The sequence below is a fragment of the Mercenaria mercenaria genome, unplaced genomic scaffold (genome assembly GCF_021730395.1).
Source record: "Mercenaria mercenaria strain notata unplaced genomic scaffold, MADL_Memer_1 contig_4619, whole genome shotgun sequence".
Classification (NCBI taxonomy): domain Eukaryota; kingdom Metazoa; phylum Mollusca; class Bivalvia; order Venerida; family Veneridae; genus Mercenaria; species Mercenaria mercenaria.
In genome coordinates, this window is record NW_026462863.1 from 1 (window position 1) to 15,199 (window position 15,199).

Below are 15,199 nucleotides of genomic sequence, written 5' to 3' on the forward strand. Positions count from 1 at the left end.
CTTGTATATCAGCGTAGTTTCGCCATATGTTACAGTAACTGGCAATTTTCTTATAATCTGGCTGAAAATTAGATAAAAATGCTATCTGTAAGAAAAAATATCTCAACGAGTAAAATTTTTTAAACTTGCAAGCCAACTTCCCAAGACGTTTTAGACATTTTTAGAAGAAACAAACGAACGGCGTTTGAAAGCTGCCTCTCAAATATGAAATTGAAACACCCTTATTAACTTCAAGATCACTAATAATCTACTGTTGTAAAATATCAAATTTTAGACGACATGACTGAAATTCTTTAATAGAAACAGATAACGAAATAGAAAGTGAATTACAATTTTTCCATAGAAGACAACGTATGCAGGCCAGCTGCAGGAATACAACATTGGTCGTCCAGTCTGGTTCAAGAAAAATGACATGGCTGGATAACCTGTAGCAGACAAAGGAAGATAATTTAGTTTCTATTTTTTTAAGTATAAAGCCTATAAGCTGTATCAAGATAGTCATGCTTAATATTTTGAATCAAAATTTAACAGGCGGTTAGTTTAACAGCCGATTAAAATTCGAACAACTGGGCCCAGCTGATCTCACGAGGCACGCAAGCGCCGGGCACGGTGTGAGTGTTACCCGTCCTTGTAAAATCCACGAGTGCCAAAAACAAAATCCCAGATCTAGCTACGGTGTTGTAATGACCTTTTTATTATATACATCCACCTTTGTGTTTGTTGTTTTGTTACTGAACTAAATTTAAATGTTTATCGATGTTAGAGGTTTTAGAGTGCGATATTTATAGAACTGTGTGAGGTCATGCAAATTAACTGAAAGTAGTCCGGCAACATACAATACAAAAGGTAAAATACGGACATTTTTCTGCCTGTTCATATTTACTTGTGAAATACACGCTGTTTTTTTCTGACAGCATTTATGTAGGTATATAATACAGGTATATAATAAATACTAGTATTATACTAGCATAACCGTATTCCATATCTTCAATGTATGAGTAACATCCATCTATTTTGCCATATCTATTCCCCATGAGGCAAACTTATCCTTTACTTTAAACCGTAACCGTATCCATATCTTCAATGTATGAGTAACAGTCATCTATTTTACTATACCTATTTCCTATGAGGCCAACTTTTCTTTTACACTTACCGTATTCCATATCTACAATGTATGAGTAACAGCCATCTCTTTTACCATATCTATTTCCAATGTGGCAAACTTATCTTTCACACTTACCGTATTCCATATCGTTAATGTATGAGTAACAGCCATCTATTTTACCATATCTAATTCCAATGAGGCAAACTTATTTTTTACACTTACCGTATTCCATATCGTCAATGCCTGAGTAACATCCGTCCAGTTTTAACATATCTACTCCCCATGAGGCAAACGTTTCGGCGTCTTCTTGGAGGTAAAACTTGCTACCAGGGTAACCGCCGCAAGTGAATGTTCCAAAGTCTTCATAGATACCAAGTTTTAACCCTTTTGAATGTACCTAAAGGTAAAAAAGTATTTAAACATTATACAGAGTTCACTAACGGACATATGATTATATACTTGCAATGCAATATTTGAACGTTAATGCAAGCTATAAAATGAAAGTATGACGAACTAAATGAGCAAACATGGGGCTAATATAGAAGAAGAAGAAGAATGTTTTATTTGACTTAAACTGTACACAGTTTCTCGTCGTACATGAAATATACAAACAATAAGTAATAAATTAAACATTGAATTAAACATTGAAAGATCAAAGCATATGATATCTACATAATAATAATGTCTGACATATAAATGTTATGAGGGTGGTCTTGTATAAATACATAATGTTACATGATGTAGTCCAGCTATCTATTCTTCATGCAGAAATATATACGCAAGTTAAATATAGATTCTACTGATCTGTATAATATCTATTTTTACAATAAATATGCTTAGAAAGTTGGCCAGTCATCCACTAAATACCAGTACAATATTAACGTTTCACAAATATGAAACTTATCCATTCGTAACAAATGTGGCTAGTTGCAAAATTCGTAGTAAGTTTTCATTGTAGTAATCAATGCCAAATAAGGATAACCGCAATTGACACCCACTAGTATCAACCAATCACATTCCACGTGTACGGATTAGTACATTACATGGTAATTTTGGTTACCAAATAAAGAAACCTGAAATTGATTGTCACACGATGTGTATTGACGAATGTGTAAATGGACAACACGCGTTACGTTGCACTGATTGTTTCGGATAACCGACCCAATTTCAGGAAAAACTAATTATTACAGGTAAGTATACAACTTCTATAAATGTATAATATGTACAGTAGGTACCAACATGATGATATTTTCTGCTGTAGTGACAGTCTTACTGCGACGACAGTCTAAATAAAGAACTATTAAAATGGTTAGGTATATGTCATGTCATAACTTTTACTTATAAATGCGCTGTCGCTATGGTTATGTTTATGCATTATCACGAATCTGTCAAAAGTGAAACATTACATTTGCATTTTTGATAAATGAGTTATAGATATGTAGATATATGCTTCGTCAATTTAAATGTGGGAAAAAAATCAGGGGTGTATCTGCCCATATCAACAGTCGCATTTTTTTTTTTAATATAACTTGTACAGTTAGCATTAAACAAAAGCTATTTAACATGACATATTTGTACACACTGGTTTATTTAATGTATGTATAAAATACTAACATTATAGGTCAATATAGGAATTATATTATATAATTGTACTATGTATTCCATATACGAGACACGAGTGTAATAATAGTTGACAAAACGATTTCTGTTACTAATCATGAATAAAAACATCTTGTCCACTAAAATAATTGACTTCAAATTCACTGATATCATTAAAATTATTTATAGATTCAAAGCTAATAGGGACGTAATGCGTTGTTGGTCTGCTGGTAAAACTGATACGCAGAAAGCGAATGCCCTCCTTTAAATAACACTTACATAATCAGCAAGCCATTTTATTCCGTGAGGAAATCTTTGTCTATCAGCCACCAAAGAGCCATTAGCATCCCGTTGTTTTTCCATCCAACAATCATCTATATTCACGTATTCATAACCTTTGTCTTTGTATCCTTCAGACACCAGCAAGTCCGCCATTGTCATGTACAATTGTTCACTTATAGATGTAAAGAAAAATAAAAGAAACAGTTTAAGAAGAATCACTGGAATCTTTGAACAGAAGCAAAAACTATTCGAATATATCCAGTATTAAATTATCCATCAATATAAACGTAACAGAGATTAATTATTAACAAAACGCAGTATAAAAGAGGACAGCAAAACACAGAGACTGTCACTATTCAACGGGTTCTAAATGTTTTTGCATCAACACTATGAATTTTAGGACTTTCAATTTTTACTTCAAGATACTTTCAGGAGTACAAATGCTTTCACAAAGTATTCTCTAAATAGAGAATAAGGAATTATAGAATCAGTCTACTCGTCATAAGTTACAGACATTTAAATTAGTTCTTACCCGCTTATATGATAGAAGAGAGATAACTTCTGGAAGCACAGTGAAAATAAGTTAGCAGTTATTTCCCTTAAAATATTAATTTGAGACAATTCATACCTGATACAGTTGTCTGGATCATTTTCACAGTCAATGTTACATCTGTATCGTTCCCATGACACCCAACCCATGGGTGGTGTCAGAGCCAAACCATTGTCAAGCCCTCGACTCATTACACACAATGAGGCAAACAGTAAAACTCTCACAATCATTGTTAAAGATTTGAGCTATAAATAGAACATTGTATATATGTACATGTATACCTTTTGAGGAAGTATTACAAACACTTCACGCATCATGATACACGTGAAATTCAAATACTGAATGTATTATTGTGAATGCAAGTTATAGCTGAAACGATACATAACTGTGATCTTGTATTTCTTGAATTGTTTTTCTTTTTAAGATATTTTTTTTCACCAAGAGCTATAATAATTGCAACTGTAAATTAAAATAATATTATGCTTGAATAATTTGTAATATTGTAACAAAAGGGTTATTAAAACGTGCAAGCATACTTAATTTTTACAGTAAATAACTAATTAATAAATATACCACTTACCTGTCTGAACTCCGTTTTATCAGAACAGTTGTCTCCTCACATGACTGATAGATTTGTGTAATCTTTAATAAAGTCACTTATCAGTGTGTTTATTTTCTATCCCAGTAGCAAGTTTGGACGGGCTCATAAAGTATGCATTATTTTACAATGAAGTTGTAAAATGTAAATTAACCAAAATAATGTGATCAAGTAGATAATTAATATAACTCAAACGATTTTAGTCATTAGCTACCTTCCAGCTGCTTAATATGGAACGCCGCCAGAGCTGTCTGACGTATCTTCTTTATTTAGAGTAGTATCTTCTTTTATGTCTTGTTAATTACTTTGGTGTTAACATGTTGACTTGCAACGCAATCATGTCTAACGTATGTACTTTTTTTGTCAGAGTGACGTACTATTTTATTAAACGACCATCCTATTTTCTCAAAGGAATATGCTATCATGTCCTGTGTACATAATATCTTGTCAGATTGACAGACTATTTTGTTTAAAGACCATCCTATGCTCTCATGGCCAGTGTATATACTATCTTGTCAGAGTGACGTACTATTTTGTTAAACGACCATCCTATCATCTCAAAGTAACATACTTTCTTGTTAGAGTGTTAGAGTGATGTACTATTTTGTTAAACAACCCTCCTGTTTTCTCAAAGTAACATGCTATCATGTCCAGTGAACATACTATTCTGTCAGAGTGACATAATATTTTGTTAAACGATCATTCTATTTCCTTAAAGAAACATCCTATCTTCTTAGGCTGACGGACTATTTTACCGAATGACCATCCTACTTTCTCAAGTAACATGTTATCATGTCCAGTGTATATACTGTCTTGTCAAAGTGACTTACTACACCGTATTTTGTTAAACGACCATGTAACATACTATCTTGTCAGAGTGACGTACTATTATTTTCTCAAAGTAAAATGTTATCATGTCTAATGTATATACTATCTTGTAAGAGTGATGTACTATTTTTTTTTAAACAACTATCCTAATTTCTCAAATAACATGCTATTATATCCAGTAAACATACTATCATGTCAGAGTGACGTACTATTTTGTTAAACGACCATCTTATTTTCTCAAAGTAAGATACTGTCTTGTCAGAGTGACGTAATATCTTATTAAAAACTGTACATCACTCTGACAAGATAGTATGCACACTGGACATGATATCATGTTACTTTGAGAAAATAGAATGGTCGTTTGACAAAATAGTATGTAAGATCGATAGTATGATCACTGGATATGATAGCACGTTATTTTGAGAAAATATGATAGTTGTTTGACATAACAGCGATGCATGTTTGATCCCTGTAAGTGCCAAACATTTTATTCTAGTTTATGCTCACTGTGTGTGTGTTACATGCCCGTGTGTTAGGATTTCGGGTATTGGATATAACTTGTAAATGAGGAGATTTAAACTTGGCACAAATATTCAAGCATATGGAGGTGATGTGCTTCGCATGTCTAGGGTCAATGTCAAGATCACACAATGATGTTAAAAGGTATGCCAGTTATCACAGCACGGCTTTGCCGAGTGGACTTGCGGTCTGAGGGTCGAAGGTCTGAACCCCAACTCGGAACCCGTCCATGATAAAAACTTGAAATTGTCATCTAAGTTTATGTCAAATATGTATTACTATAAAAGGGACCAATGTCATTGTTGTATCACTATAATAGGGACCGAAGTCCCTGTTGTGAGTGCCAAGAATACGAGTTCCATTTCAGACTAATAGATTGTCACAGGCAAAACATGTTTTCTTCTTTAAAGATGGATATTTACTGAGAAAACGTGCAGACAGCATGTCCCTGTCGTATCGGCTCAAGGTTACGGTCACGGTTAAGGGTCAAATTCCTAAATATTTCATGTCCGCTCCTAAACACCTTGAAGAATTTTCTCAAAACTGAATTTGAATCTTCACCTCATGAAGGCAACGAGCAGAATTCATGTTGCAGGACAGTCAACTCAATGTAAGGCTCGCGGCTGCAGGTCAAAGATTTGGTCTCCAGTTCGTATCTCTATAACTATACATGTAGGATTTCTATGATACTTGGTTCAAATATTCTCCTCATCACCAGAACTGGCGGCGTGAGTTCAAGGACAATGTTTATAGTTGACAGGCAAATATTCGAGACAAGGCTTAGTGACCGTTCTGCAACTAGGGATTTTAAAATAACTTGGCACGTATGTCCACCATATTGAGTCGACGTGCTTCGAACTGCATTAAAGAAAATGGTTAAAACACAGCAGTCCAAGTATTGACCCTTTATTCATACAACATGCGGTTTATACGTAAATAAATCTCTAATGTCTAAAAAGATAAGGATATATATGCCTAAAAGTAGTCAAGCATTTGAGACCAGTATTCAGTAGATTGTGTAACATCATTTCGCTAATGTTTGACTCTGGCGTGATTGACAACATATATTTAATATTACATAGAAGAATTTTGTCGTTTCGTGATTCCATTTAGATCTGGCGAATAGAAATAACTTTCAGAACACGTCATTTATTACTTCCCTTACATATAGAACATTAAATATTGTAATAAGTATTTCAGTCCATGTTGTTTATAGTTTCTTACCTTCTCTTCTGATTTCGGTTGAACAATGTATCGTAGGTAAAAATTCATGTAAGGAAGAACATCTGTATATATTCTTATATATCCTTTTCGCAGCGATAACGTAATAAAACGTATTAGCGTCTGATGGCCCTATCATGCTTCCGTAGAATCAACATTTATTACACGAAATTTATTTTGAAAATATTTCGGAAATGTCTAGGTCTGCAGCTCTCAAATACGGTTATATCTTACATCCGAGGCATATACTGACACTTTCAGACAACATCAAAAACGACCTTTTGAGCGATTTGATGAAGTTCCAAAATTATCAATGTACCCTTGGTCCGTTACGGACCCCTGTAGGATTTGTGCTTATCCCGAGCTCAAATATCTTTCTGTAGATGAAAAAATGACATGCCGTACTAAAGCCCAGGTAATTTCAATTCGTTAGAAAATGCTGAAAATTGACTCTCCAATAGCAAAAAAAAAAAAAAAAAAAAAAAAAAAAAAAAAATAAAGTTTCCTTTTAAAAAGGAAAGGCTTGGCTGGTTTTGGCATAGTCTCTACATAACTGGACAAGTGGGGGTAGGGGTCATTTCATAAGATTCTATGCAAAACATGATTGCGATTTTCTACTGCTGTTCCCATGGGAACGCCAGTCTTAACTTTATAGGCAAAGGTATTGAACAATTCTTGGCGTTTTGGGTTTTGAACTACTGGTGCCCAACCTCCATATAAAATTTTAAGACTCTAGCGCAAAGCGTTCTAGTTATTGGGAGGAAACCATTTTTCCTTTACTAGGTCCCTGTAACTTCGACCCAGTGACCGCAAAAACAATAGGGGTTCTCTATTCAATGAGACCAATTATCCTATGAAGTTTGAAGACTATGGGATAATGGTTCTATAGTTACCAGGCTGAAAAGTTATGGTATATGAACCGTCCGACTGTCCTACTGACATGTGCAAAGCAATATACCCCCTCATCTTTGATAGGGGGCATAATAAGAATACACAAAACTCTAAGCCTTATGGTTTTAAAGGTTTTTAAATTTTTTACTTTTGTGGAAGGAAATGTGGTTACCAATGTGTGGACAGTGCTACACACAAGATTTTCATTACGTATGTACGGACGGAGGGCACTAATGCAATATTTATAAGTGTGGGGGCAGAAAAAGACGACTTAACTGTTAGCTAGTTTCAACTGTTTTATTTAAATTTTCTATTCTATGGTAAACAATCGTGTGTTGAAGATGGTAATCATATTTGTTTATTTATCTATTGTAAAAGATGGCAATAGTTAGTAGGTAACAAAAGGGTGCACGTACGAAAAACAACCCAGATATGCCGTGGCATTCACCAGTAATTACAATACGAACACAGAAATATAAACACTGATATACAAAATACGGTGGTATTGTGAAAAAAATGGCTTAATTAATATACCTTGCAGAGCTACTTCCTTAACTTGTTTTAATAACACCCCTACAACAATAATCGAACCAACCATAAAATAGTCCTGTCAAAAATTGGCGGCAAAATGTCCTTTGAGACACCTTTTGGCAGGTTACATCCTTTCAGTGGGGTGTTCTCTAACAAATTTCACAATTGCCCGTTAAATCTTTTTAACAATTACTACAATGGATAAATGTAAACTCAATCATGAATGATGTAAACGTCAAAATTGAGAAGTTGTCAGTTTATCATACAGACTTACGTTTTATAGTTATATTCATATTGCTGTACACCGCCATTTTAATAACAAACACACAAAAGAGCAACTGCAATCGGAAAACTTCCAATATTTCCGCATTGCGCAGCTTACGTCAAAGGTCACTTGTTCCTGCAACCAATCACTGAATTCGTAACATATTGATCTCGGTTTGCGGCAGCTTCCCGGCTTTTCGTATCATACTAACACACACTTGGGTACCAAAAAACCAAAAACAATACATACTCCAAGCCAAAAAGAAGAGTTCACGCGCATACATTTAGACGGAGTGACCCCCGCGTGTGACCCCTGAATATCTACGAATCAAAATACGGCTTTCGTTTTAAAGTTTAGCATTTCTACTTTCATTTTCTTTACTTCCGGATATAGCTGAAGGTCGAGTGACGTCATTTTCTGTGTTGTCAAAAACATATGCCTGGCGAGATTGCATAAATATGTGCTGACTGTCCTAAGGATATAAAATATTGTAACTTAAAAGCCATATACGTATCAAATAGAAAACAAGTAGACGACTTGGGAAAACGCACTATAGCCTCTGCAAGCATTTCATTGCATTTTTATTTGCACATCAAATAAATGCCATAAGCGACTGACGTAAAATATCAAACGGAGTTTTGCTTAAAAATATTGAGTCTATTTACCAGTACAATACTTCTAACTGCAAAAATGCACTTATTTATGATAGGTCTGTCTATTATTTACATTAATCTGGGTGGGGGGGGGGGGGGGGAGCAAAATATGACTGGAAACTAACAGAAGATAAGTTCATATTGCAAATCAGATAAGCATGCAGGTATTTTAAAGAAACTGATGTTCGCGATTTTTTACAGTTTAACTTTTCAGTGATGCATAAGCGATTTAACTGAAAAATATAGTTCAAATACATGTTAAGCCACGTATTAGAAGAGAAAATATTGCGTAACTCTGTATTAAATATAATTGTATGCAACATTAGTGACTTCACATAATTGTAGACGAGAATGATCGCTGGGAATATTATACTGTTGGTTTTCTTAGAGATTTACACATTTTGCTGTGGAAAAAAGATTTCCGAATCGGCTAGTGCTTCACAATTATATCAAAATACCTGAGGCAGATATGTCCTTAATATGGATGATGACGATATAACAATTCCGTCGGCATTGGATAATGAAATCGGTAGCATTGATTTATCAACATATGATTTTGTGTGGAATTGCACGATGAATCTGTACGCCTGTTTTAAATAGTCGTGCAGCATGTAAAATTCGACTAATATTAGGAAAAAGTGATTTACATGCAAGAAAAAAATACTCAATTCACGCATGTTTTCGTTTCGGCCTGCCTCGGTGTCATTTAGCTACATTCTATTTCTTTTTCTCCGGTTCAGTTTTTGGTGCGTATGCGAAACAGCCATTACTAAGATACTCATACGCGCAACGTGCCAGACAGAATACACGTGCGAATGAAGGGCGGGATTATGGACGCTGACTGCAAATTCAGCGGGAACGAGACAAAAAAAAAAATTAAATGAACATAAATAAAAGGAAAGCTCATATTTGTTAGATCGGTGATGTCAAAATTACGTTCCGTGTATCGCGGTCAGTTAAGTAGTGACTTGTAGTTAAAAAGGAAGGAAAATGTCCTTGCGTGAAACCCAGATAGCTCGTAGTGCGTCAATATTAGAAAGACTGAGGCATATTAATTTATCAAAGTTGTTGGCTCATGAATACAGTTGAAATGGACCAAAGATATAACGCGCAACGATGCAAACAATAAGCAACGTCGATAAAACGTTGCGTTTTACGTCCAAAAATCGGAAGGACAGTTTGTCTTCAACACAATATTGTGAAAAACTGAAAACGTAAAGTTCCCTTTTTTATTTGACATTTCATTTTCAAATTGATCGCTTGTGCTGAAAATCAGACTTTTAATGGGCTTGTAGTTTTTTAAAGATGTCATTTTTGCGTATATTTGCCGATTTTTTGGTCAAAATTTTATATCAGAAGGAAATGGGTTGCTCAATAAAATTATAAATGTCCGTCGTAATGTGGTGCAATACCACTTAAAAACACACTAGTCCATGTGTGAATTAGATAAAGTATCATATTGTGAAGTTTCGCTTATTTTAAATCTTGATTAGATATTTTATAAGATCTATTACGGCGGATTTTGGGCATTTTGGCGCCCTACGTTGCGACGTTCGTGACGTCATCACATATTATTTATTGTTGCCAAGACGACTGAAAAACAAAAAAAGGAACTATAGCGCTATAGTTGGACCAAGTTTCATCAAAATCGGAAGGAATGTCATATTTGATGAATAAGGTTTCGACCCACCTTAAACAAAATTCGGTGTCTTTATATCGTCAATCATTTTTAACTTTTTAAGAAACCTTTAAAGGTACATCTCAAAAGATCAAAAGACTATCTGTTTCTGAAAATTAAGAAAAAGACATCTTAGCCAGAATTGTCTCGCTATTAACTGTTACATAGAGGATATTTGTTTGTTTGCAGTGTGATATTGAAATATATCTTCACCGATAAGGGAGAAAATTGTATATTTTCACGAAGGGTCTGCCTTCGTAAAAATATCAGAATTGTCTCCCTTATCGGTGAAGATATATTTCGATATCACACTGCAAACAAACAAATTTTCTTTTTATTTTATGCTAATTGGTGAAGATCAACGAATTTTCTGTTTATTACATCATAAGACCAATACTTCATGATGATATTAGGATTTATTTAGGCTACCGTGTTATATGATGTATTCGCTAAATTACCATGGACACTCAGGCACATTAATATCGAATATTGGTGATTAGATCCGTGGAATCAACACGACGCCATTTTGTTTTTGAAAACAAAAACTATATTTAAAATATTTTGTTAAAAAATGCATAATCCGCGGTCAACAGACAATAGTTAAGTAAGCATATTTAAAACTTTTCGGTCAATGCCGTCTGTTCGTTGAATAACCGGAAGCTTGCTTTGTTTACAAACGCTGAAGGTCAGATTAAAAACAACTCGAAAAACGTTAACCACTGGGGAATATCCGAAAGTCCTTGGAAAATCAAGCTGCAGAATTAAATGTCATCATGGATTTAATGGAAATATTGGTCTGGGAGTTGTACATATAGCATAACGAATTTGATGATATTGTTGTAATAACTATTATTTTTATCCCCCGACGAAAGTCGGAGGGATATAGTTTTGGCGTTGTCCGTCCGTCCGTCCTTCCGTCCGTCTTTCCGTCCGTCCGTCCGTCCGGAGCCATGTCTAGGAAATGGTTGGGAATATTTATTTAAAACTTCATATACATGTTCACCACAATGAGTTCTTGCGGCCCGTCAAGTTTCAGTCAGATTGCCCAAGTAACACCAGAGTTATGGCCCTTAGAAGTTTCTAGTGTTAACTATATAGGGTACTATAAATATGGCAATTTCTGCATCATAACTTTTGATATATTTGACCTAGAACTATGAAACTTAAACAGAATTTAGATCACCATAATGTGGTTGTGTACACACAATTTCATTTGGATTTATTTGTAAATTAAGAGTTATTGCCCTTTAATTGTATAAAAATCCACATATTTGTACATAACAAACTTACCATTTTGTAGAATTTCATTAAATTTCTTTCATTCTTTTCCATGAACATTTATTGTAAACATGTGAAGTTGTGTACCCACACCTGGTCGCCCCCTTACCTTGATCACACACCTCCCCCCCCATCCCCTGACCCCCCCGCCCCCCACCCCCCCCCCAAAAAAAAAATTCATTCCTTATTTTAGATTTTTTTTCAAACAAACTTCATATATATGTTCACCACTATGAGGTTATGGGGCCCATCAAGTTTCAGACAGATTGCCCAAGTAACACCAGGGTTATGGCCCTTAGAAGTTTCTAGTGTTAACTATATAGGGTACTATAGATCTATAGATATGCCAATTTCTGCATCATAACTTTTGATATATTTGACCTAGAACTATGAAACTTTAACAGAATTTAGAGCACTATAATGTGGTTGTGCACAGACAATTTTGTACGGATTTCTTTTTGTAAATTCAGAGTTATTGCCCTTTAATTGTCTAAAAATCCACATATTTGTACATAACAAACTTACCATTTGGCAGAATTTCATTAAATTTCTTTCATTCTTTTCTGTGAACATTTATTATAAACATGTGAAGTTGCGCACCCACACCTGGTCACCCACTTGCCTTGGTCACACCCCCTCCCCCTCCCAACCCCCCTCCCCACCACGACCCTCCCCAATTTTTTTTTTTTTTTTTTATTTATTTTAGATTTTTTTTCAAACCTTCCAGGTTGTACTATTCCCCCACCTCACTTCTTCACCCAGTCATGCCCACCACTGATCATGCATCCTCTGCCCCCCCCCCCCCCCTCCAACTTCACCCTTTTACCTTTTTTTGTTTCATTTTTAATTTTCAATCAATATTTATAATCCGCATGTGAAATTTTGTTTCCTCTCCCGTTCCCCTGCACCCCAGCCCCTAAAAAAATAAATATATACATATATCTATATATAGATATATATATTTCCATCCTTTTTTTTTTTTAAATGTTCAAACCTTCAACATGTAAAACAGCAACACCTGGTGCCAAACCACTCAAAGACAATATTTCATTCCAGTTAAACTTCAAGCTCACATTTCAATTAACTGCATTTAATTTTAAAAGCTAAGCTTATTACAGTAAGCATATCCCATTCAAAATAAATTCTTTAGTCCGGATCAAAGTATCATACATTTATTGTGTACTCTTTAATTAAACATTTGTTTTCTGTTAAATTGATTTTGACTAATGAAATTATTTGCTTCTTATTAACATCCTTAACTTTTTGCCGGATATATCTTTTTGCCATTCCTCACCACAAACCCTTTCGGCGGGGGATACCAATTCATCGAATTTGCTTGTTATTATTATGTACAACGTCATTGAATATATCATTTATGAAAAAGGCGTTTAATCAAATTGTTCAGTTTCAGTTTTGTGATTGCATATGTCATGTTTTGTTATTTTCCTACATATCTGCGATATGTCACATGTTTAATTGTAAAGCGCCTTTGAACGTATATTCCAGATGAAAAGGGCGCTCAACAAATCTGGTCTAATAATATAACACAACTGGCTGGGTAGGGAAGAATTTCGACGAAAATGCTGGCATATTACGTAAGGTTGAGTTGATGTCTTATGATAATAAACTAAGACAACAACCAAATAAATGTGCTGTCGCCAGTAAAATCTACCATACGATAGTGAGGAACCGACGAAAAGTGGAGGAAAGGCGTACCTATATAGCTACATTAACGGAAAGGCCAAGCAAGCAAGGTAGCATAATTTTCTAGAGCATTAGATCTACTGTTCTTTCTTTTGCAAATTTTATTATAGCTAGCTTGTCCTATATAGGATTATCTAGCTGTACATGTCTCCTGTATGGCTTGAATGTTATGAATTGCAGACTCGGTTTGATTGGGTCTGTTCATGAGCAGTAATGGAAAATGCAACACTGACCACACCCCCTGGCACCGGCTTAAGCAGTATTCAATCTTCAAATCTAAATGAGTTGAAATCAATGATCCCGAAGACTAGAAAATACACCACCACTGAGATGAAGTCGGGGCGACTTTTTACGGCCGCCACACAGCACTTGACACCCGCTGTAAAGATATATCACTTTTGAGACAAGGCCACAATGTTAGATGTAACGCATACGAGATGAAGATGTGAAAAGTAACTTTTTTCATTATGTAATGCCAAATCTGCTCATTATGTACAATAGTGTATAGTTTTAATGAAAGTGAATGGCACAGTAACAGATTTTATCAAACATATAGGATGTATTTGAAAATTTAACAGTTTTGATTCGTCACGCCCCCACCCACTAGATGTTGAAAGTGACACCTTAAGTAATAACAATTTGGATAATTGAACATGTAAAAATAGTTTAAAAATCAATTTTAGATATTTTGAAAAGAAAGAATTACTCAAATTACCCACTAGTAATAAATGAAGAATGTGATATTCAATCAAATATATAAATCTCATCAAAAGTTCAAGGGAGGTAATAACATTTAAAAATATAACTGAAATGTAAAAAATGAGCTAAAAATGAAATTCAAAGCAATGGTTGTATCAAAATTACTCACTGTTGATAACATTAATATTTCTAACTACTTTTACTATTAGTATTCTCAGTTTTAAGGTAGGTGAATAAGTATAACATAAACCGAAATTACAAATAGCTGGTTAAAAACATTGCAGTTTTTAAATTCCGCTGGGCGTGCGGACCAATTGGAGAAGAAATATGATTGCTAGCACAGCCAAACGCTATTTAGCCCCGGTTTTAAGATGTTTATGAAATGCAGTTTTTTTTCTCACTGTTGGCCATTTGTTTATTTACTTTCAGCATACGTCTGCACAGTTCATTCTTTGTTTGACCAATGTGAAATAGTTTGAAGTTCGCACAGATATTTATATATATAGAATTAACACATTTATCTTTAAATTAATCCTATTTTTATAGAGCTGTTCCACACGTTTTCACTTGACGATTATAAAACATCTTAATAACATTCGTATAACGTTTCATATCAGGTTTCGTTGATATCTGATGTACTTGGCAAATATCCTGTCCAGAGTCGTCTGAAACATCAAATTTTATGCATATATCTTTATTACATGGTTGCCATACGTTTTCTGATGATTACATTATATATATATATATATATATATCCACCAATGTTCGAATACAATGCATTTGATTTAAAATATTTTC

General features: G+C 34.5%; 2 protein-coding genes across 2 annotated transcripts in view; both read right to left on the reverse strand.

Annotated features, from left to right (window-relative positions):
* Window positions 1-4: 4 nt before the first annotated feature.
* LOC128554001 (alpha-galactosidase A-like) lies at window positions 5-4,277 on the reverse strand (the record flags this gene model as incomplete). Its single annotated transcript, XM_053535202.1, has 6 exons — window positions 4,117-4,277; window positions 3,615-3,781; window positions 2,984-3,158; window positions 1,328-1,502; window positions 331-425; window positions 5-61 (listed from the first exon to the last, which is right to left on the reverse strand). Coding segments are annotated over exons 2-6 (654 nt in total), but the record flags the coding sequence as incomplete, so codon positions are not given.
* Window positions 4,278-13,004: 8,727 nt separating this feature from the next.
* The window catches only part of LOC128554002 (CUB and sushi domain-containing protein 3-like), a 40,197-nt gene continuing 38,002 nt past the window's right edge, over window positions 13,005-15,199 (reverse strand). The window contains exon 24 of the mRNA XM_053535203.1: window positions 13,005-15,066. The gene's annotated coding sequence lies outside the window, so the exon portion shown is untranslated. The remainder of the gene's footprint in view (window positions 15,067-15,199) is intronic.